The sequence below is a fragment of the Zonotrichia leucophrys genome, chromosome 24 (genome assembly GCF_028769735.1).
Source record: "Zonotrichia leucophrys gambelii isolate GWCS_2022_RI chromosome 24, RI_Zleu_2.0, whole genome shotgun sequence".
Taxonomy (NCBI): Eukaryota; Metazoa; Chordata; class Aves; order Passeriformes; family Passerellidae; genus Zonotrichia; species Zonotrichia leucophrys.
In genome coordinates this window covers 1,317,830-1,339,671 of record NC_088193.1, presented here as the reverse complement: position 1 = coordinate 1,339,671, position 21,842 = coordinate 1,317,830, and the positions used below count along the sequence as shown (strand labels likewise).

Genomic DNA, 21,842 nt, shown 5'->3' with positions numbered 1-21,842 from the left:
ATAGATATCCATGTATATAATACATTATAACGTTGCTGTTTGCAGCGTTGCACAGGAATCTGCTGTGCCATTCCTGGGGTCCCCATGCCCAAACTGAGGCCACTCATTATTCAGAGAGGATTTGCTCTCAGTGCCAGCTCTGCCTCGTGCTGTGGAGCTCCTGGGTTGGGTTTGCATTTTGGGCTGACCCAGGCAGGGCAGAAGCAGTTGGGGATGAGTGGACAAGTTTTCCTTTGCCATCAGTGGCTGTGGGATAAGGAATGTTGGTTATTTTACCTCTCTTGGTCTGCATTGTGCTCGTGCTTCTTGCAGCCTGTGCCAGCTGCTTTTTTCTCCTGGGGAGGGGCCACGTTCATGGGATTTCATTGTGGGACCCAGGAATACGAAAATAAACCCTCCCAGCCCCGCTGTGGCCTTCATTCCAGCAGCAAGCAGTTGTTAGTGGCAGCAGAAATCCGTCCCAGAGATGCAGAAATAGCAGTGGCAGAGCTGGAGCAGGCTCTGGGCAGGGGCCCCATCTGCTCCTGGTAAAAATGTGGGGAGAGAAAATGCAGAAAATACAAAAATACAGAAAATACAGAAAAGTGGTGGCTGCTCCCACTCCTCCCTTTATGCATCAGACTCTCAGGATATCCTGAAGCCACCAGGATCAGCCAAGTCCTGGCCATGCACAGACACCCCAAAATCCCGGCAGAGAGGGGTGTTTGTGCAGCAGAAAGTGAATTAATGTTGCTTTTCCATTTGCTGAACCAGCTTTGATGCCAGCTCTTTCTCCCTCACAAGGCACCCTGGAAAATGGGAACACCAAGTCCTTTTTGCCCTTCCATGGCCATTAACCTTGTGCTGTCTGCCTGAGTCCAAGTTTTTCTGAATGAGAGTGGAAAATGCTGATGTGCTTGGGTGCAGTGCTGGTTCCTGGCTCTGTGTGTAATGCAGGGCACAGGTTTGTGCTGGGATTTTTGGAGAATTTCATTTGGGTGAAAGAGGGCAGGGTTGGAGTCCTGTGCTGTGAGTGTGAGTGCCTGACTTGTAGGCACAAAGAAATTGGGTTTAATTTCAGTGAAATTTGGTTTAATTTCACTGAAATTGGGTATTTATTTCACTGAAGTTTGGTTTAATTTCACTGAAATTGAGTTTAATTTCACTGAAATAAAGGCAGTTTCTTGGCTGTCCTGACCTGTCAGAATCCAGATTATCCACAGTGAATCTTGGGGCTGAACTGAGCCATTCCTGCAGGTTTTCCCTTTATTCCTTTCTGGATCCTTGGAAGGAGCAGATCAGCAGAGTGCTGCTTTCTGACCTTAAAATACATGGTTTAGGAGGGCAGAACCCCATCCTTGTGTAATTCAGGAAACTGGCAGCAATCCCAGTTTTCATGGACACTTACAAAGGATTATTTCATGTGCTTGCTGGGCAGGGGATGAAGGGAGCAGGGCTGAAGATGTTTTCCTTTTTATTTTTCTATAAGGAATGCTCAGTTCTCCACTTTTATTGCCACTGAAGAATGTCGGGGACATTGCTCATCCTGTCAGGATTTTCTGCTGCTGCCTGGACCTGTTCTTTATCCTTTCTGGCCTTATTTGCCCCAATTTCCACCAGTATTGTTTTTATTATAAACCAGAAAACCTGCACTTACTTTTTATTGTCAGATAAATTCAGTAGGTTTTGATTTGTGTGGGGTTTTTTCCTGGTCTGTGTTGATAGGACAGGATTTTTATATCCAAGGGAAAAGGTGACGTCCTGAACTCTGGTTTTTGAGAGATGGTGAGAAAAGGACTTTGCAAATAACCAAAGGAATGTGGATAACAAAGAACACAATTTATTATTTAATAGGAATGGTTGGGAGGAAGATGTTCCAGTTTCATCCCTTCCAGAACCTTCTGCCATGGCTGGTTTTGTGCTGCCTGTCCACAGATTTGATGGGCAATGTTGTGTTGTCCCAAATGAAGTTTTGCACTCATCAGATTCCTTTTTTCAGCCTGAAATGATGGGCAGAGTTTGCAGCGTTGGTTTCCCCTCGTGTTCCTGGTTCTTTGCACAGCCCTGGGTGAGGGTGGGGGAATCAGGGCTGGGATTTGGGCTGGAAAAGCAGAGATTGGAGATTGGCTCTGGTGGTGGGGATGGCAGCAGGATGTTGGATCTGGGATGGATGGGCGATGTTGTGTTGTCCCAAATGAATTTTTACACTGATAAAATTCAGTTTTTCAGCCTGAAATGATGGGATGGCAGCAGGATGTTGGATCTGGGATGGATGGGCGATGTTGTGTTGTCCCAAATGAATTTTTACCCTGATAAAATTCAGTTTTTCAGCCTGAAACAATAGGGAGACTTTGCAGTGTGTGATTTCCCCTCGTGTTCCTGGTTCTCTGCCCAGCCCTAGGTCTGGATGAGGGATTCAAGGCTGGGATTTGGGCTGGAAAAGCAGAGCTGGGTTTTGGTGGTGGGGATGGAAGCAGGATGTTGGATCTGGGATGGTTGGGCAATGTTGTGTTGTCCCAAATGAATTTTTACACTGATAAAATTCAGTTTTTCAGCCTGAAACAATGGGCAGAGTTTGCAGTGTTGATTTCCCCTCGTGTTCCTGGTTCTGGAATCAGGGCTGGGATTTGGGCTGGAAAAGCAGAGCTGGGCTCTGGTGATGAGGATGGCAGCAGGATGTTGGATCTGGGATGGATGGGCAATGTTGTGTTGTCCCAAATGAAGCTTTGCACTGATAAAAGTCATTTTTTCAGCCTGAAATGATGGGATGGCAGCAGGATGTTGGATCTGGGATGGATGGGCAATGTTGTGTTGTCCCAGCTGAATTTGTGCACTGATCAGATTCCTTTTTCCAGCCTGAAACAATGGGGTGGCAGCAGGATATTGGATCTGGGATGTTCAGCTGTGCCTCTCACTGCTCCCTGGGGATGCTTTACAGCAAAGAGCAATTAATGGTGGTGATTGCAGGAGGGTTTTAGTGGGGCAGGAGTGCTGGCCAGGCTGTGGCACTCAGCTCATCGATCCCTGCTGCGTCTGGCTCGGTCACTCTGGGGACATTTCCATTCTGCTGCTGCTCTCTGAGGACGTTTCTCTCACTCCTGCTGCCTTCTCTGGCTGTTTTCTGTATTCCAGAGCAGTGCTGCTGTTCTTGTGCTGTCATTTCACACCCAGGGAGTGAGGGAGGGGAGGAATCCAGGAGGAATCCTCAGGTGCTTTAAAGGTCTTTGCCCTCACAGATCACTGAGCATCTCCTTCCCTTCCTGTTCCTTTGCAGTGAGCAGTTTTACCCTGGAATTCCAATTAAAACATTGCAGGTACCAGGAAAATGTGGCAAAGCTGATGGCACGAGAGCCCTGTTGTTAACATCAGCCAAAGACATCGGTGCTCAAAGTCATCTTGAGATTTTGGGAGTTGTAACCCTCAGCAAAAGTCACCCCAGAACATCCTGAGCAGGAAGGGACTCAGAAAAATCACAAAGCCCAACTCCTGGCCCTGCAGGGCTGCCCAGCAATCCCACCCTGTGCCTGGGAGTGGTGCTGGCAGAATCTGGGAAATTCAAGTGCAGAATGAAGGAAATTCATGTGTAGAATGAAGCAAATTCATGTGAAGAACTTGGGAAATTCAAGTGTAGAATTTGGGAAATTCAAGTGTAGAATTCAGGCAGTTCAAGTGCGGAATTCAGGAAATTCAAGTGTAGAATTTGGGAAATTCAAGTGTAGAATTCAGGCAGTTCAAGTGCGGAATTCAGGAAATTCAAGTGTAGAATTTGGGAAATTCAAGTGTAGAATTCAGGCAGTTCAAGTGCAGAATTCAGGAAATCCAAGTGTAGAATGAGGGAAATTCTTGCAAGTAGGAGTGAGTTATCCAGTTGTGTTTGGAGATCACTGGAGATTTTCCTTTGGTGCTTTCTTGGAGCAAATTCTTGCAAGTCTTGGAGTAAATTATTGGAGTCATTTACTTGGAGTAAATTCTTTCCAGCAGGAGTAAGTTATTTCAAGGAGTGTGTTGCTTGTAGAGACCAAGGGAGGTTCAGAGCTGAGCTCCCAACACTTCTCTTAAATTTTGGGGCACAAAAGCTCAGCTGAAGCGTTCTTTGTGAGCCTCGCATAGCTGATGGCTTGCAGTGATTGCATTTCTGGTGTCTGTGAATTCTCCCTGGGTTTCCAGGAGCTCCCCAGAGGCCAGGGATGAGGGATTGAGGTTTTCCTTGGCTCCTGCAATCTGGGCACTGTTTATCCTGTCACTCACAGCTGATGCTCAAGGCCTTTGCACCCCCTGGCTGGGCTCACATTCTTTTTGTTCCTCCCTTGGCATCACTTATTTCTGAGCTTGTGTAAATGATGGCTGAATGTGGGGCTGTGTGAGCTGTTCCTGTTATTGAGGGGCTCTGATTTATTGCCTTCACCTTGGCTGTGTTGTGCCAGCCACAGAGCAGTGAACAAACTCAGTTCTCTCCTGCCTGAAGGGATTTTTGGTTCCTATGCTTGCTGAGCAAATAGGGCAGTGGATTATTCTTCCCAGCCTTCTGCTTTGGTTATAATAATATTCCAGTTTTTATTAATGATTCTGATAGTCCTGATGATGTTCTGGAGGTTCTTTCTCTTGCAGTTAACACACACTGGAAATGTCCCCACAAATTCCAGTGGTACTGGAGAGGAGGTCAGAGAAAAGAATGAGAAATAATTCTAATCTTCACTTGTTGTACTTGTTGTGAACTTGTGGAATGTGGTATGGAGATTTGGTTACTAAAGAGTGGTTTCTTAATTTATCAGTGGTGATATTCTACAGATTCTACACATGAGTTTCCTGAATTCTGCACTTGAATTTCCCAAATTCTGCACTTGAATTGCCCTCATTCTACACATGAATTTCCCTCATTCTACACATTAATTTCCTTCATTCTACACTTGAATGGTGATGGTGTTTGGATTGCAGGACCAATAAGGTCTCCTTGTATTGTGTTTGTAAGAGTAATGTTTTGGTTTTTTTTAGAGATTGTTTAGTTTTCTGTGAACCATGGAGTTCATATGAATTATTGCCCCTTGCAGCAGCACTTGAGGATGAAATCTGGGGCTGGGGGTGGCTGGGGAGAGTGGGGTTTGCAGGGAGCAGGGGGTGCTGCCTGCCAGGAAGAGGAGCAGCTCCTGCCTGACAAGCAGCATGTGAAAAATGGGGATTTTATGATTGGCTTTTCACAAATACTCACATGAGTATTAGATGTGTTGTGTTAGAAAGTGATGCTGTGTTAATTCTCTTCAGTGGTGTGTTAAATATAGTTTCAGGTTATAACATAATGGTAAAGCAGAAACGATGCTATGTAGGATACTTTTTTTAAAGAAAGGACTGGCAGTGAGATAGCAGCCACAGGACACCTGAATCTTTCAGAGAAAGAGAATTTATTGCTCCCTTATCAGAAGAAATGAATTTCTTCCTGCCTTGCTCAGCCCTAAAGATGCTGTCAGGATTCAGAGGGAAAAGGTGACCCTGCCCAGCCAGAAATCCTGTGTTTGAATGGAATTTATGCATCATGGATGAGCTGGATGAATATGCAACAGGCTGATGCTTTTAAGCATTAATGTGGATCCTTTTTCGAGCTAATTTTGGCCAGAAAAGGTTACCCAGACTGTCCATAACTCTTTGTTTTTATTGTCTCATGTTGTCATAATTCAGATTGTCCCAATTATTATTACTCTAATTATATTGCTATTTTTATAACCATTTTATTACAATTAAACTTTTGGAATTTTAAAAATAAGTGATTGGCGTTTTTCACATTGCAGTTTGTGCTGCTCAGCACCCTGCCAGGACAACCTGGAGCAGCCTTGAGTCCTGAGCTTTTAAAATCCTGCTTTCCTCCTCTGCTCCAGGTTCTTCCCTGTCACCCACCCGGATTTCTCTTCCAGCACAGCATTGTAACTTGCTTGGTTTTTAATTGAAGTTGTCCATTCTCTGATTTAATGGCTCCATAAAGTATCCTGGCTTACCCTGCCTCAGGTAAATGAAAATATTTGCTGTGGTAAATAGGACTATTAGTTTTATGATCCATAGCAATAAAAAGCTTTTATCAAGAATGTCATCAAAAGAGGCATAAAATTGTGTTCCATGTAAAAAACACTGAGATGTCTGGGAAGTTTTACTGCAATTCATAAATTTCTGTAGGAAGAGGTGTTAATAGGATCATTTTTTGCTGTGCCTTGTGGTCATTTAAAAATTAAAAGCTCTTGTGAGCAGATCCTGTACAAGGAAATGACGGGGTCACAAGGTGGACATAATTGGGATTATTCCCTTTTCCCTGCACAGATTCCCCACATCAGCTTGGCCGTGTCACTCTGCTCAGGAGCAGAATAATTCTGACTGAGATGGAGCAGAGGAGAAACCTCCCTGAGTTCCCTGCCTGTGTTTTTGTGCTGCCTGGGCCCTGATTTCAGCTGGGTTTCCAAGCACACCCTGCCCTGGCACTGAAATAATCCCAGGGATGGGTGGGCTTGCCTGGGAGAGCCCCCCTGTCCCTTGGGGGTGTGCTGGGTGAGCCCCTAGGGCAGGGGGGTTCCTCAGTGCCCAGCCTGGGCTCTTTGATAGAATAAATTGAATTATGCTGCCTCTGGAAGTGACCAGCAGTTGGTTCCTCAGTGCCCAGGGTGGGCTCTTTGATAGAATAAATTGAATTGTGTTGGCTCTGGAAGTGACCAGCAGCTGGTTTGCCTGCAGCAAGGGGGGAATTGCCCTTCTGCCACCCCCAGCATCCACCAGGTCCTGCTGAGGAATTGCACTGGAAATGGGGAATTGCAGGGGAAAAGGGGAATCCCAGTGGAAATGAGGAATTTCACTGGAAATGGGGAATGGCAGGGGAAATGGGGAATTGCAGGGGAAATGAGGAATTGCACTGGAAATGAGGAATTGCACTGGAAATGGGGAATTGCAGTGGAATTGGGGAATCGCAGTGGAAATGGGGAATCGCAGTGGAAATGGGGAATCCAGTGGAAATGGGGAATTGCAGTGGAAATGGGGAATTGCAGTGGAAATGGGGAATCGCAGTGGAAATGGGGAATCGCAGTGGAAATGGGGAATTGCACTGGAAATGGGGAATTGCAGTGGAAATGGGGAATTGCAGTGGAAATGGGGAATCGCAGTGGAAATGGGGAATTGCAGTGGAAATGGGGAATTGCAGTGGAAATGGGGAATTGCAGTGGAAATGGGGAATTGCAGTGGAAATGGGGAATCGCAGGGGAAATGGGGAATTGCAGTGGAAATGGGGAATTGCACTGGAAATGTGGATTTCCATCCCTGCAGGGCAGGGCAGACAGAAGGAGCTGGAGGCAGAGCTTGGCCCAGCAGCAGAGCTGCCCTGCCCTGGGTGCTGTGCCCGAGCTGAGCCCTTCCCCAATCCCCAGTGGGTTTGGGTTTGGGACAGGACAGGGCAGGGGGGCTCTTTGGTGTCTTTATTTTGGGATGTCCCTCCCCTGAAGGTGAATTTAGTATCTTTTTTTTTTTGGGGTGCCCCTCCCCTTTGGGCTCACCTTTATTTTGGGATGTCCCTCTCCTGAAGATGAATTTGGTGTATTTATTTCGGGGCATCCCCTCCCCTTTGGGCACACCTTTATTTTGGGGTGTCCCTCTCCTTTGGGCACACCTTTATTTATTTTCTGATGTCTCTCCCCTGGAGGTGGTTTTGGTGACTTTATTTTGGGGTGTCCTTTCCCTGAAGGCGAATTTGGTGTATTTATTTTGGGGGTCCCTCCCCTATGGGCACACCTTTATTTTGGCTGTCCCTCTCTTGGCACATTTTATTTTGGTGTCTTTTCTGAGGTGGCTTATGTCGTTATTTCGGGCTGTCTTACCCTTTGGGCTCACCTTTATTTGGGATGTCCCTCTCTGAGATAATTGTGTATTATTCGGGCACCCCTTAGGCCCCCTTTATTTTGGCTGTCCCTCCCCTTTGGGCTCACCTTTATTTTGAAATATCCCTCTCCTGAAGATGAATTTGGTGTATTTATTTCGGGGCATCCCTCCCCTATGGGCTCACCTTTATTTTGGCTGTCCCTCCCCTTCAGACCCCTTCATTCGGGCTCTCCGTGCTGCTCCTGCCCTCTCCAGGTCCTGCCATTCCCCCAGGGCTCCTCCATCCCCTCCTCCCGTTGCTGGCAGATTTAGGGAGCGGTTGCCATGGCGACGGGGCAGGAATGGGATGCGCAGCCCAGCTGGGATCAATCCCAGCTGCCGCCTCCTCCTCCTCCTCCTCCTCCCGAGCACCCGGCGCATTTTTAATAAAGTGACCGCGCACAGGAGCCTTGTCTTTGTCTTGTTAAGCCTTTGTTGTGCATTAAACCCCCGGGGCTTTCACCGTAATCTGCTGCAAATCCCGCCCCTGCTGCCCGGGCTGTGCATCCACGGGATGTTTGTGTCCTGATGGATTTTATTGCTGGAATTGGGTTTAATTGGTGAATCGTGTCTAGAAATGAGGGAAATTAAAGGTGCAGCGTGTGAGAATGGAGCCAGGGCTTCGGTGACACCTGAATTCGTCCCTGCTGGGCTTTGTTTGCTATTCTGGATGTTTTGATTCTGGTTTTGGTTGTTTTTGTCTTTCTTTTTCTTTTTTTTTTTTTTTATTCTGGGGTTTTTTTGGTTTGGTTTTTTTTTTTTTTATTCTGGGATTTTTGATTCGTTTTTTTTTTATTATTCTGGGTTTTTTGATTATGCTTTTTTTTGATTCTGTGTTTTTTTTGATTCTGTTTTTTGATTCGTTTTTTTTTTTTATTCTGGATTTTTTTGATTCTGTCTTTTTTTTTTGTCCGGATTTTTTGATTCTGGGTTTTCTCCGGGCTTTGTTGCAGTCGTGCATCATTACCTGGGTTACCTCTGACAGGATTCCTGCTCCTGGGGACCCTCTCCAAGGCAAACCCCATCCAAATTCCCTTCTGGGCTCAGAGTGGGAGGGAGAGCCCTTAGAGCTGAGTTTAGCCCTGAATGGGAGCTGCAGTGTGGGCACGTCCCTGGGGATGTGAGTGTGGGGTGACCCCAGTGCTGGAGTGGGGTGAGGATTCCAGGTGAGGATTCCAGGTGAGGATTCCAGAAGGATTTCAGTCCTTGCTGAGCTCTCGGGGTCAGTGCTGAGCTGATGGAGGCTGGAAAGGAGCAGTGCTTGTGTGGGAAGGGAGGAATGTGAGCTCCCATTTATCTGAGGGAATAGGACCCCACAGTAAATCCCTAATTTGGTGTATTTAGTGTTCCAGGATACTCCTTTTGTGGAGCCAGAGCAGTGGGAGCACTCACATTCCTGTTCCAGGTGTGTCACCTTTGGAATTTGGGCAGCCGCAGTCCCAATTTCCAATAATTCACTTTATTTCCTTTATTTCCTGCCCAGGTACAGCCTCCTGCCTTAAGCTCAGCCTGAGCCCAGCAGGACACAGCCCCCCTGCCTATTAAACCACAGCTTAATTTGAGCTCATTTCTTTTGTTGAGATGCAAAACTAATTATATTGAACTACAGATGAACAGGAAGTTGCATTAGCAAATTTGTTGTCTTTTCTTTTTTTTTTTTTTTTTTTAAATCAATGGGGAATTATTCAGCATTTTTTGGGGGCTGGGGAACTTTATAACCAGATAAAAGATATGGGGGAGGGCAGAGCTATAAAAAGTGTTATTGTGTGATTATGAAGAGGCCTTTTAATGCAGTTATTATGTGATGCTAAAAAGGCCTTTATTGCTTGAAGTTGGAAGCAGAATACAAATGGGCTCGCAGTGTCTATTAAACGAAGAGTGGAAAAAATAGTCCCCATTTCCCTGGGCTGCAAAGCAAAACTAACGATTAAACAGCGATTAAAATCAGCAGAGCTGGCTTTGTGTGTGAGCTCCCAGCCCGAGCTGAGCGTGGGGATGGTGGTGAGATTGCAGGTGTGAGAAACGCCAATCACTTGGTTTTTAAAATTCCAAAAGTGTAATAGTAATAAAATGGTTATAAAAATAGCAATAGAATTAGAGTCATAAAAATTTGGACAATCCGAATTAGGACAATACAAGACAATAGAAACAAAGAGTTGGGAACAGTCCAGGTACCTTTTCTGGGCAAAATAAGCCCAAAAAAGGCCCCACATGAACAGAGGATTAACCTTTAAAAGCAACAGCCTGTTGCATATTCATCCAGCTCATCCATGCTGCATAAATTCCATTCAAGCACAGGATTCTGGCTGGGCAGTGTCAGCTTCTTCCCCTGAATCCTGACGGTGTCATTAAGCCTGAGCGAGGCAGGAAGAAATTCATTTCTTCTGATAAGGGAGCAATAAATTCTCTTTCCCTGAAAGATTCAGGTGTCCTGTGGCTGCTATCTCAGTGAGAGTACCTCATTCCTCTCTTTAAAAAAAGTATCTGACATAGCATCGTTTCTATTGTAACATTATGTTATAACCTAAAACTATATTTAACACACCACTTAAGAAAATTACCACAGCATAACTTTAACATAACACATATAATATTCACCTGAATATTTGCCAAAAGCCAATCATAAAGTATGAATTTTTCACAGCAGGCACAGCCCCTTGTTGTGGGGACCTGTTGGTGCAGATGGCAGTGGCTGGGGCTATCCCAGCCCCCATTGTGTTTCTCCTGGAGAGAGAGAACAGCCTCCCCCTGTGTCAGAGGGGTTGTTGGCTGAGAGAACGTGCTCAGAAAATGCTGATATTGCTGTGCTTTCCCCCCGAGGGCAGGCAGAGCTCCCCCAGCTCCAGGCTCAGTGCCTGACCCCCAGCCCAAGTGTTTCCCCAGCACTTGAAGCAGTGTTGCCATTGGCACGCACTGCCAGGTTTTAATTTCTGAACCAGTGCTTGTTTCTCACAACCCCAGGTGTGCTTGGCAGCTGGAATAATGCCTCTGTGGTCTGGAGGTAAAATTAGCTGCTCTGGGAGAGAGATTTTCAGCTTTTCGTGCACGACATGAAAGCACCGAGGGTGTTTTCCAAAGAAAACCGATTTTGGCGTCCTCAAATTCAACTTGACCCGGGCTTGTTAGGCCACAGATCTGCTGTGGAATTAAGCTATAGCTGGAGGAGAGCCAGAATCCAATTACATTTTCTGCCTAATGGGTCATAATTTATGCAATGAGGAAGGAGGCAGGGATGGTGCTGGGGGAAAAGGGCACTGGGCCTGCGTGGGTGTGCTCTGGGAGGGGCTGGTAAATGGGAATGGGCAGAGGTGCTGTCCTTTGGTGTTTCAAACCTTTCTGTGGTGTTTCAAACATTCTTCTGGTTTTAAAAAACTTGTTCTGGGGTTTAAAACCTTGTTCTGGTGTTTAAAACCTTGTTATGGTGTTTAAAACCTTGTTCTGGTGTTTAAAACCCTTCTCTCTTGTTTAAAACCTTCTTCTGGTGTTTCAAACCTCGTTGTGGTGTTGAAAACCTTGTTATGGTGTTTAAAACTTTGCTGTCATGTTTAAAACACCTCTCTCTTGTTTAAAACCTTCTTCTCATGTTTAAAACCTTCCTCTGGTGTTTAAAACCTCGTTCTCCTGTTGAAAACCTTGTTCTGGTGTTTAAAACACCTCTCTCTTGTTTAAAACCTTCCTCTGGTGTTTGAAACCAGCAGTTCAGATCAGAATACAGATGTCATCCAGGACTGTAAACGGAATGAGGGATCCCTGGGGACTGTAAGGCTGGCAAAGGTGTTTTGCTGGAGCCCACAGCCCGTGTCTGACTGTGCTCATTCCCTTCCCAGCCTCTCTCCAAGTGGACATTGTTCCAAGCCAGGGGGAGATCAGCGTTGGAGAGTCCAAGTTCTTCTTATGTCAAGGTGGGTGCTGGCCAAAGGCCCCTGGGTTCATTGATTCAGTTAAAAGTGAGACAGACCCTGCTGGGATGGTCCTGCTGCTGTGGGGTCACTCAGAGCCTCAGCACTGGGGTTTGGGGCAAACCCTGGGGTTTGGGGATGATGCAGTCCTGGGCTGTCTCACTGAACTGTGGGGTCAGTCAGCCCCTCAGCACTGGGGTTTGGGGATGATGCAGTCCTGGCCTGTCTCACCCTGCTGTTTGCTGCTGTGGGGTTTGGGGCCATGCAGGGCTGGCCTGTCTCACCCTGCTCTCTCCCTGCAGTGGCCGGGGAGGCCAGGTCCAAGGACATCTCGTGGTTCTCCCCGAACGGGGAGCGGCTGAGCCCGGGCCAGCAGCGCATCTCGGTGGTGCGCAACGATGACTCCTCGTCCACGCTCACCATCTACAACGCCAACATTGACGACGCCGGCATCTACAAGTGTGTGGTCAGCAGCCCCGAGGAGGGCGACTCCGAGGCCACCGTCAACGTCAAGATTTTCCGTAAGGATTCCCCGCCTGGCTCTTGTCTTGGCCCCTTGGATCTTTTCTTTCCCCCCTGGCTCTCTCATTGCCCCCCTGGATCTTTCCTTGCCTTCCAGCTCCTTCCTTACCCCCCTGGCTCTTTTCTTTCCCCCTCTGGTTCTTTTCTTATCCCCCTGGATCTTTTCTTGCCCTCCTGGTTCCTTCCTTGCCTCTCTCGCTCTTGTCTTGCCCCCCTTCCTCTTTCCTTGCCCCTTTGCTCTCTCCTTTCCCCACTGGCTCTTTTCTTGCCCCCCCGGCTCTTTCCTTGTCCCCTGTGTTGGATTTGCAGCAACCCCAACGAGGGGAGAGATGAGTGAATCTGACTCCATGTTCTTAGAAGGCTGATTTATTATTTTATGATGTTCTATTAAATTAAAAGAAATTGTATACTAAAACTGTACTAAACTGTAGAGAAAGAATATATCAGGAGGTTAAAAAAGAATGATAGTAAAAACTCGTGACAGACTCAGAGAGTCTGACACAGCTGGCTGTGATTGGTCATTAAATTAAAACAGTTCACATGCTGGGTAAACAGTTCTCCAAATCACATCCCAAAGTAGCAAAACAGGGAGAAGCTGAAGCTTCCCAGGAGAAGAAGTCCTGGCGAAGGGATTTTTATAAAATATCAGGGTGACAGGCGTGCTGTGGGCAGTGATTCACTCAGACCTTGATCCTCCCCAGGAACAAGGAGATCTCTGGGGTTTGGGGTTTTCTCTGCTCCAGCTGTGCTGAGGAAGCTGCAGCGACCTCTCCTTTCCCATTTTTCAGAAAAGCTGATGTTCAAGAACGCTCCCACCCCCCAGGAGTTCAAGGAAGGGGACGACGCTGTGATCGTGTGCGACGTGGTCAGCTCGCTGCCCCCCACCATCATCTGGAAGCACAAAGGCAGGGATGTCATCCTGAAAAAGGATGGTGAGGCCTTGTTCCTGTCCATCTCCCTCCCACACACAGTGCTGGTGCTCACAGGGGACAGGAGGAGCAGCTGTGCCTGACCCAAGGCCTTGGATGTGCATTGAGTCACCCCAGGTGCTGTGGTTTGCTGTGGTTTGCCTGTGGCAGGACAATCACATCCCCACCAAAGTGGCCACCAGGCTTTGGCACCAAAATCAGCCAAGGAATGCTGGATAAAAAATACAGATGAAAGAAATGCCATCAGACAGAAGAGCTGGGTGTTGTGACACCCTCCACCTTCCTGAGGAACGGGGCTGGAAGCTCCTTGCAGGAACATTTCCCTTTATTCCCAACTGCTCCAGAGGGGCTGGCAGAGACCCTGAGCCCAGCTGAGCAGGTGTCCCACACCTGGCACACAGGTGGCGAGGCTGGAGCCCCTGGGCAGGGGGATGAGGCCCAAACTGCTCCCTGGATGGTGTGAGGCAGTGCAAACGTGTCTGTGGGACCTCATGGTGGGGCTGAGGTCACCTTCTGCTGTGCTGGGAGCACAGAGCCCACCCAGGGAGAGAATCTGGGGCTGAAAATCCTCTTGGATAAAAGCAGTTTAATAAAGCAAAGCAAACCAAGGAGTTCTTTCAGTGCTCCCCATCATTCAGCCAGGTCTGCTGTGTCCCCCTGGATCTGCTCACCTCCCTGAGCACTGACCCGGGGCAGGGGCAGGGGCAGCTCCAGCAGCATCTCCAGTTGTGGCGGGGAGGGAGATTTTAGGGGAAGGGAAGGGAAGGGAAAGGAAAAAGGAAAAAGGATAGGAAAGAGAGGCTGAGTGATCTTCCCTTGCCTTTCCTTGTGCTTTGCAGTGCGCTTCATCGTCCTGTCCAACAACTACCTGCAGATCCGAGGCATCAAGAAGACAGATGAGGGCACCTACAGGTGTGAGGGGAGGATCCTGGCCCGGGGGGAGATCAACTTCAAGGACATCCAGGTCATCGTCAATGGTGAGGGGCTGGGAGCAGCACCTCAGCCCAGGCTGCTGCAGGAGCTGCTGCCTCACACTCACACCCTCCTCTTCCTCTGCTGTGTCCAGTAAAATGGCCATGGGACACAGGGAGTGTTTGCCAGGTGTTCACAGGAGAATAACACCTCAAGGAACCTGAGGGTTAGAGTGAGGAGCTGAGCTTGGTGGCACTCACGGGTGGTTCTGGCCACCACACTGATTCCTTTTGTGTCTCCCACCCATTGCCCTTTCTATCCTGTGCTGATGACTTTGGCTGTGCCTCAGTCTCACTGATCAAACCCTGCAGGTGATGGTGCTGACAGGGTTTTTGGGTGAGTGGTGCCCCCAGAGGTGCCCAGGGGCTCCCTGTGGCTCACACCTTTGGCCATGCCTCAGCTCTGATCAAACCCTGCAGGTGATGGTGCTGACAGGGTTCTGGGTGCCCCCAGAGGTGCCCAGGGGCTCCCCGTGGCTCACACCTTTGTGCTCCCCAGCTCACCCTGGCTCTGCTCTCTTGCAGTGCCGCCCTCTGTGCGTGCCAGGCAGAGCACCATGAACGCCACTGCCAACCTGAGCCAGTCTGTCACCCTGGCCTGTGATGCTGATGGCTTCCCCGAGCCCACCGTGTCCTGGACCAAGTAAGGATCAGATCCTGTTGGTTGAGATAAAAACAATTTATTAAAGCAAAGCAAACCAAGGGGTTCCTTCAGTGCTCCCATTGCTCAGCCGTGTCCCCTCCCAGCTCCCTGCACTGCCCTGCCAGGTGTGGTCACCACTCCAGGGACTCTGTTCTTGGAGTTCTGCAGCCTTTGGTGAAGGTTAGCAGCACAGATTGACCTGGAAAGGCTGATGGCAGCTTGGAGTGGTGCCTTGGTAGGAAAGGAGCTGCTTTTGGGGGGTTACAGCTCTGTGGTGTGCCAGGAGGTGGGAGCTGGGGCAGGAAGGGGTGGGAATGGGTCTGCACCTGAGCTTTGGAGCCCACAGGGAGAGGAGAAGGGGTGGGAATGGGTACCAAGCTGAACTGTGCAGCCCAGGGCTGGTTATTCTGAGCTGCAGGGCAATAACTGCATGGGCAGGCCTGCAGCAGGCTGGGCTGGCTGCTGCCCCCACAGCCCCGTGTGCTCTGTGCCCCCAGGGATGGAGAGCCCGTGGAGGAGGTGGAGGAGGAGGAGGACAAGTACAGCTTCAACTCGGACGGCTCCGAGCTGGTGATCCACAGGGTGGACAAGAGCGACGAGGCCGAGTACATCTGCATTGCTGAGAACAAGGCTGGGGAGGCTGACGCCACCATCCACCTCAAAGTCTTTGGTAACAGCCCTGGGGGGAGCTGGGGGAGCTCTTTGTCCCGGTTAATTCATGCCAGCTGTGCCCGTGCCCCTCTGCCATCCTGGGGGTGTTGGAGCTCCTGTCTGGAGCCATCCATCCTGTCCAGCCCAGCTCCTGTGTGCTCTGGGTCAGACCCACAGCCTGCTGGAAATGCCCTCCAGGATATTTCCTGGAGTCCTGATCCACCAAAGCTGCTGTTGGAAGGGTTTTAGTGGGGCTTGCTGCAGCCTGGATGGGGAGGTGAGCTCACCCCAGCACTGTGGGAGTGATCTCAGGCTTGAAGGGGTGAATCAGGAGCTTCCCTGCCTCCCAAGGGTCTGGAGGTGTTGGGGAATGTGGAATTCTCCCTGCCCTGTGTGCAGCCCAAGCCCTTGGCAAAGGGTAATTTGGGCAGGGAGGTGGAAGGGGGAGCTGGCAATCCCAGGGGTGAACATTTGTACCCTCTGAACTGGCTCCTCCTTGGAGCCCCAGCTGTGGGAATGAGCACAAGAGGTTTTCCAGGTCCTTCCCCTCTGCAGGAAGGTGCAAGCCCCCATGCTCCTTCCCCAGCTGGCTGGAGATGGTCCCAGCTCTCCCCATTGAGCCCCCCTGAGCCCCCCCTAAGCCATGGCTCCTTTTCCCCCTCCCCAGCCAAACCCAAGATCACCTACGTGGAGAACAAGACAGCCATGGAGCTGGAGGATCAGATCACGCTGACCTGCGAGGCCTCGGGGGACCCCATCCCCTCCATCACCTGGAGGAGCTCCAGCAGGAACATCAGCAGCGAGGAGAAGGTAAAGGTGGGAAGGGGCAGCCCTGCCCGGCCTGGGGGGCTCAGCACAGCCCCTGGCACTGCCTGGCACTGCATGGGGGCACGGGGGGCTCTGCTGCTGCTGGGGCAGTGACACACCTGGGGCACACCTGGGGCAGTGACACACCTGGGGCACTGCCACTCCATGCAGTTATTGCACTGCAGCTCAAAGGGACCAGCCCCTTCTCCTCTCCTCCTTATGGAGGAGTTTTCCATAATTTAACCTGGGGCACTGCCACCTGTGCCACACCTGGGGCAGTGCCACACCTGGAGCAGGGACACAGGTGGCACTCCCAGGGCACTGCCACCTGTGCCACTCCTGGGACAGTGACACAGGTGCACACCTGGAGCAGTGCCACACCCTGAGCAGTGCCACAGGTGTCACACCTGGGGCAGTGCCACCTGTGCCCTCCTGTGAGAGCCACCTGGGCTCTGAGCAGCTGGGGAGTCCTCCTGCAATCCCTGCTGTGTTCACCGGGGGGATTCAATTGTGGACACCCCAAAGCCTGTTCAGAGCAGTTCCTCCAGCTGCAGGAACATCTGCACCCCTGACCCAGGCAGGTGCAGGTGAGGGCTGCCCCTCTCCAGGACCACAGTGAGCCTGTCCATCCCTGCTGCCCTGTGACACTGCACATCCCCAGAGCACAAAAGCCTGCCTGCCTTTTGTGCTCACCTGTTCTGTTGATCCCATCAACACCATCTTGTTCTTAAAAGGCAAAAATAATTAGCAGTTTTTTTCCTTCTTGAAAGAGAGTGCTGGTGTTGTTATTGCTGCTTTAATTAGAGCAGGCTGGGTGTGCTGCTGGTGTTGCACTGGAGATGTTTCATGAGCGATCAGGAGGCAGAATTTGGAGCCAGAGCAGGCCTAGACAGAGGCAGGAGTGAGGAGTTGTTGCTAATTAATAATCTCCTATTAACAGGATGATGCTTCAGGGCTCAGCTGCCTTGGCCATGCCAGGGCCTCTGGCTCAGTGTGGCACTGAAAGTCTGGGAGCAACAGAGCTGTCCACTGTCCCTGCTCCCCACAGCTGCCCTGCAGCTCCTAAATGAGCTTTTTTAATTGCCCCCATGACGTCAGCCCCTCCGCTCGTTGTCCATGTGTAAGTTTATTAATCAGGGTGCCAGAGCTGTCCAGCTCAGTTCCTTCCCAGCATCTCTTGGATCCCAGGGCTGCTGTGAATCCCTGCAGTGTGCAGGGAATGGTTCCAGTCCTGCAGGAGCTGCAGCCTGACCAGGGCACCTGTTTGGGCAGGATTTGGGGTTATTTGTTCATGGGTTTGTCTCTGTTAGCCCTGGGAGGTGCCAAGGGCTGCAGAGCTGCTGGCTGGGAGGTTTGGATCCCAGCCATGGACAGACTGGGGCAGGGAGGGGATGCAAAAGCTGAATAAGTGGTAGAGGAGCCCCACTCTGAGCCCAGTTAATCATCACAGCCCAGTGCAAAACTGCTAACTCATTTTTGCTGGATTTTGAGACTCTGCTTGCTGCTCTCAGGTGGGTGATCAATAGCAAGGGGAATGTTCATGCTCTGCCACCTGGAGATGGGGGAAGAGCCAAGGTTTGAGGTGCTGCCATGTGCTCATGGGCTGGTTCAAACCTTCAGGGCAAACATTATTTTATCATGTCCCTTGCACTTGCTAGGCTGGATTATTGTGTGTGTGTGTGTGTGCATTTTGTTCTGGTTTGTCTTGTACTTTTCTCATTCTCTCTCTTGTGCTCTGAGTTGAGGGAAACCTTTCAGACGTCCAGAAAACCCTGAGGTCAGAACAGCTCTATAAATACTCCACTACAAACTCTATTAGAATATTTAATTCTATTAAATATTCTGTTCCAAATGCATCTATTCAGTTTATTCTCCACTTTCTTTCTCTGGGACAGCACAGGGAAGTGGATGGTCTTTGGTGCAGGACAGACAATGCTATTTTAGGAATTTTCAAGCTTACTTTTGAAGGTTTCTGTTATCCAGAATGCTTCTCTCTTGCTTTGTGTTGTTTGATCTTGTAATCATCCCTCAGTGTAGGTTTCTAGAGGTGTAGAGATGCCTCAACTCCCAAAACATTCTGGAAAACCCACCCAAAGCCCCAAAGGAAAAGGAGGATTTAGTTCAGCTGTGTCTCCTGGCAGATTTTGGGCTGTCCCAGCCACCATTCCCTGCAGGGCAGAAAGCAAAGGGAGCATCTTCTCAATAAAGGAGTGAAGAGCAGAGGGATCAGCTCTGAATTCTCCTTCCTGCATCCCAGACACACATCCTTGGTCCAGGGCTGGATCTCCTGGAGCTGCTCTCCCTGCCCACCTTCCCTGCAGGGCACAAAACAAATGGAGCATCCTCTCATTAAAGGCATCAAAGAGAAGAGGGATCAGCTCTGATTTCTCCCTCCTGCATCCCAGACACACATCCCTGATCCTTTATCCAGGACTGGATCTCCTGAGAGCTGCTCTACCAGCCATGCTACCATTCCCTGCAGGGCAGAGAGCAAAGGAGCATCCTCTCACTAAAGGAGCGAGGAGCAGAGGGGTCAGCTCTGGTTTCTCCCTCCTGCATCCCAGACACACATCCCTGATCCTTTATCCAGGGCTGGATCTCCTGAGAGCTGCTCTCTCTGCTCACCATTCCCTGCAGGGCAGAAAACAAATGGAGCATCCTCTCACTAAAGGAGCGAGGAAGAGAGGGGTCAGCTCTGGTTTCTCCCTACTGCATCCCAGACACACATCCCTGATCCTTTATCCAGGACTGGATCTCCTGAGAGCTGCTCTACCAGCCATGCCACCATTCCCTGCAGGGCAGAGAGCAAAGGAGCATCCTCTCACCAAAGGAGCGAGGAGCAGAGGAAAGGATGAGCTCTGATTTCTCCCTCCTGCATCCCAAACACACATCCCTGATCCTTCCTCCAGGGCTGGATCTCCTGAGAGCCTCTCTCCCTGCTCACCATTCCCTGCAGGGCAGAAAACAAGGGAGCATCCTCTCACTAAAGGCATCAAAGAGCAGAGTGATCAGCTCTGATTTCTCCCTCCTGCATCCCAAACTGAGTTTAACCCCTGTGCTGCCACTGGGCCTTCCCCCAGGGCTGCCCCACCAGGCTCCCTGTGCCTCCTGCAGGTTTGGGGGGAGCTCCTGTCCCATCCCCACCCAGCCCGTTGCTGTCCCTGAGCCCTGTCAGAGCTGTGTGTCCCATCTGTGCTGTCTCATGTCCCCTGGCAGCAGGGCTCTGTCGCTGCCCCTCATTCCCTGAGCCTCCATCTCCATCCCCGTCACCCGTGTGTGCTGTGACACCCCCACAGTGTCACTGTGCCTCTCAGCCAGTGCTGCCACCCTGGTGGTTCTTGACTCCTGAACCAATCACAGAGAGCTGAAATATAAATTATAGAGGGGAATGGAACACAGCAACCTGTGAGCCACAGGGAGCTGGTCCTTGCTGCTGCTGGCTTTCTCTCAGTGGGAAATATTTGCTTTGCAGTGAGCTTTGGGCATGTTTCACTGCTCTGGGGCTGGGTGCTGCCATCCCTGAGCACAGGGAGCTGGGGCTGGGGCTGCTCCTCCTTCCTGCATGGAACCAGGCCTCCAAATGCATGATGAGCACGTTAATCAGCGTTAATTAATCAGTGTGGGGTGGCAGACAGACCAGGGGCACAACACTGGGGCTGCCCAGAGCAACTCAGTGGGCAGAGGTGTGTAGGAAAGGTGAGATGTTCAAAGGAAACAGTCCCTGATGTAATCAGTCAGCCTCGAGGTGCCAGCAGCCTTTTTTAGCCATTTAAAAACCAAAGCAGAGGCTGTGAAATGGTGAATTCCAGCCTGAAACTGATGGGAGAGGGAAGCTGTGATCCCCCACCCCACACGCAGGAGATGCTCAGCTTGGAGCCTGCATGTGCACACAGCTCAATGTGCTGCAGACACTGGTACCGAAAGCAACCTTTGACAAACTTTTATTGCTTTTTTTCTGTCGTTGTCGTTGTGTTCTATATCTGTTCTCTCCAGGCTTCGTGGACCCGGCCCGAGAAACAAGAGGTATCAGATTGTCAGAGCTTTAGCAAAACTTCTTTAGGTTCTTGGTTGTTGGTTTCTCTTCTAAGCATCACAGATTAACAAATCTCTAGTGCAGTAACCAACTAAACAAGCATTAATCTGACCCACTTAAATTACCAGTACATACAAGGAGCAGCTTCTAGAGGTAGAAATTGCTTGGCATGTAGTGATGCAATTTTTGGATGAGCAAAGTGGCTGTGTTGGGAGTGAGGAACTCTGCTCGTCACCTAAAAATGAAAGGAAAGGCAATTCAAATGAAAAGCAAATGTAAAAATGCTCTTTTCACCATTTTTTTTCTGTGCTGCCAGTGTGAATCATCCTCTCTTACAGGGAGGGAAGAATTAGCACCAACCTGTATTTTGGGAAAGTCATTTTTGCCCAGGAAAGCCTCCTCTGCTCCAGCCAACTCACCTATTTGCTCATGGCACTCCTTCAGTTTGACCTTCTGTGTGAAGGAAACTGCATCATGCTCCATTTCCAAAGCAATGCAGAGAAACCTTGCACCAGGGGCATTTCTGCACAAAATGCTCCAAATTGCTCAATTATTTCCATTTGTCTTTGGTTTTTAAGGGTCAGCGAGGGGGAGGTGGGATAATGCAGGGACTGGGGTTGGTGCAAATGGGGTTTGATTTTATTTCACGTTCAGTGCTGTGCTATAATAATAATAATAATAATAATAATAATAATAATAATAATACAGCTGATTTGTAGCCCTTTTGCTTCAAAATGGACCAGAAGGAAAGTTCCCAAGCAAATAACAGGGGTCAGGTGGAGAACAAAATGAGCTGTCAGAACTGGGTGACTTGGATTTGTATTTTTAGGATCAACTTCGTGGAGGCTCTGATGTTTTAAATCATTCTGAAGCCATCCTAAATCCCAGAGGCTGAGCAAAGGGAAGCTGTAACTTGAGCACCCCCCAGCTGTGTTTCATGGGGAGATGCTGCCCGTTCTCCCTTCACAATAATCTCTGGGGCTGTGGCAGGTGGAGGCATCAGGTTCTCAGAGCAGTTTGCGCTGGAGAATTTGGAATTTGAGCCGCTGCATCTCCCCAGGACACACAGGAATTCCTGTCCCAGCTGTCCCCTCCCTGCCCCAGTGTTTGCTCTGTGCTCTCTCTCTCCAGCTTTTGATTAATATGAGCACTAATACCATTAAGTTTGCTGTCTCTAAATTTCTTACTGCCTCTGTGTCTTAAAATACCCCAGTGGGGTGCAGGATATCTCTCTAAAATTGCTTTTAAATTGCTTTAAATTTGCCTGGGGGCTTTCAGCAGTGGATTCCAGCAGCAGGATGGAGGTCAGGGCATGTTTGGCATTAAATATTTCATTTTTTCTGGAGGAATTTCGGGTGAGGAGGTGAAGTCAGTCCTGGCAGCATTTCTGGGTACACCCAGACTGGTAACTGGGAATGGGTGCAGCATTAGGAGTGTTCAGGGCTGCAGTTAAATACAAATATCAAACACTGCTCTCCAAGAAAAGGACAAGGAGAGATCCCTCCTCTTCCTCAGTGCAGTTCCTGCCTG

At 49.5% G+C, this 21,842-nt stretch overlaps 1 protein-coding gene across 11 annotated transcripts in view; it reads left to right on the top strand.

Moving 5' to 3' along the window:
* Positions 1–21,842, top strand: part of NCAM1 (neural cell adhesion molecule 1) — a 91,732-nt gene that overhangs the window by 32,159 nt on the left and 37,731 nt on the right. For 7 of the 11 annotated variants that reach the window (XR_010442745.1, XM_064732204.1, XM_064732203.1 and 4 more), the window contains exons 2-9: positions 11,685–11,759; positions 12,059–12,277; positions 13,067–13,210; positions 14,047–14,184; positions 14,704–14,821; positions 15,319–15,491; positions 16,140–16,282; positions 20,273–20,302. Coding sequence is in view for 10 of the 11 variants with exons in the window: in XM_064732204.1 (XP_064588274.1) it covers positions 11,685–11,759; positions 12,059–12,277; positions 13,067–13,210; positions 14,047–14,184; positions 14,704–14,821; positions 15,319–15,491; positions 16,140–16,282; positions 20,273–20,302 (1,040 nt within the window). In the remaining variant the exon portion in view is untranslated. The remainder of the gene's footprint in view (positions 1–11,684; positions 11,760–12,058; positions 12,278–13,066; positions 13,211–14,046; positions 14,185–14,703; positions 14,822–15,318; positions 15,492–16,139; positions 16,283–20,272; positions 20,303–21,842) is intronic. The other 4 variants (XM_064732205.1, XM_064732207.1, XM_064732212.1 and 1 more) reach the window with 1 other exon arrangement.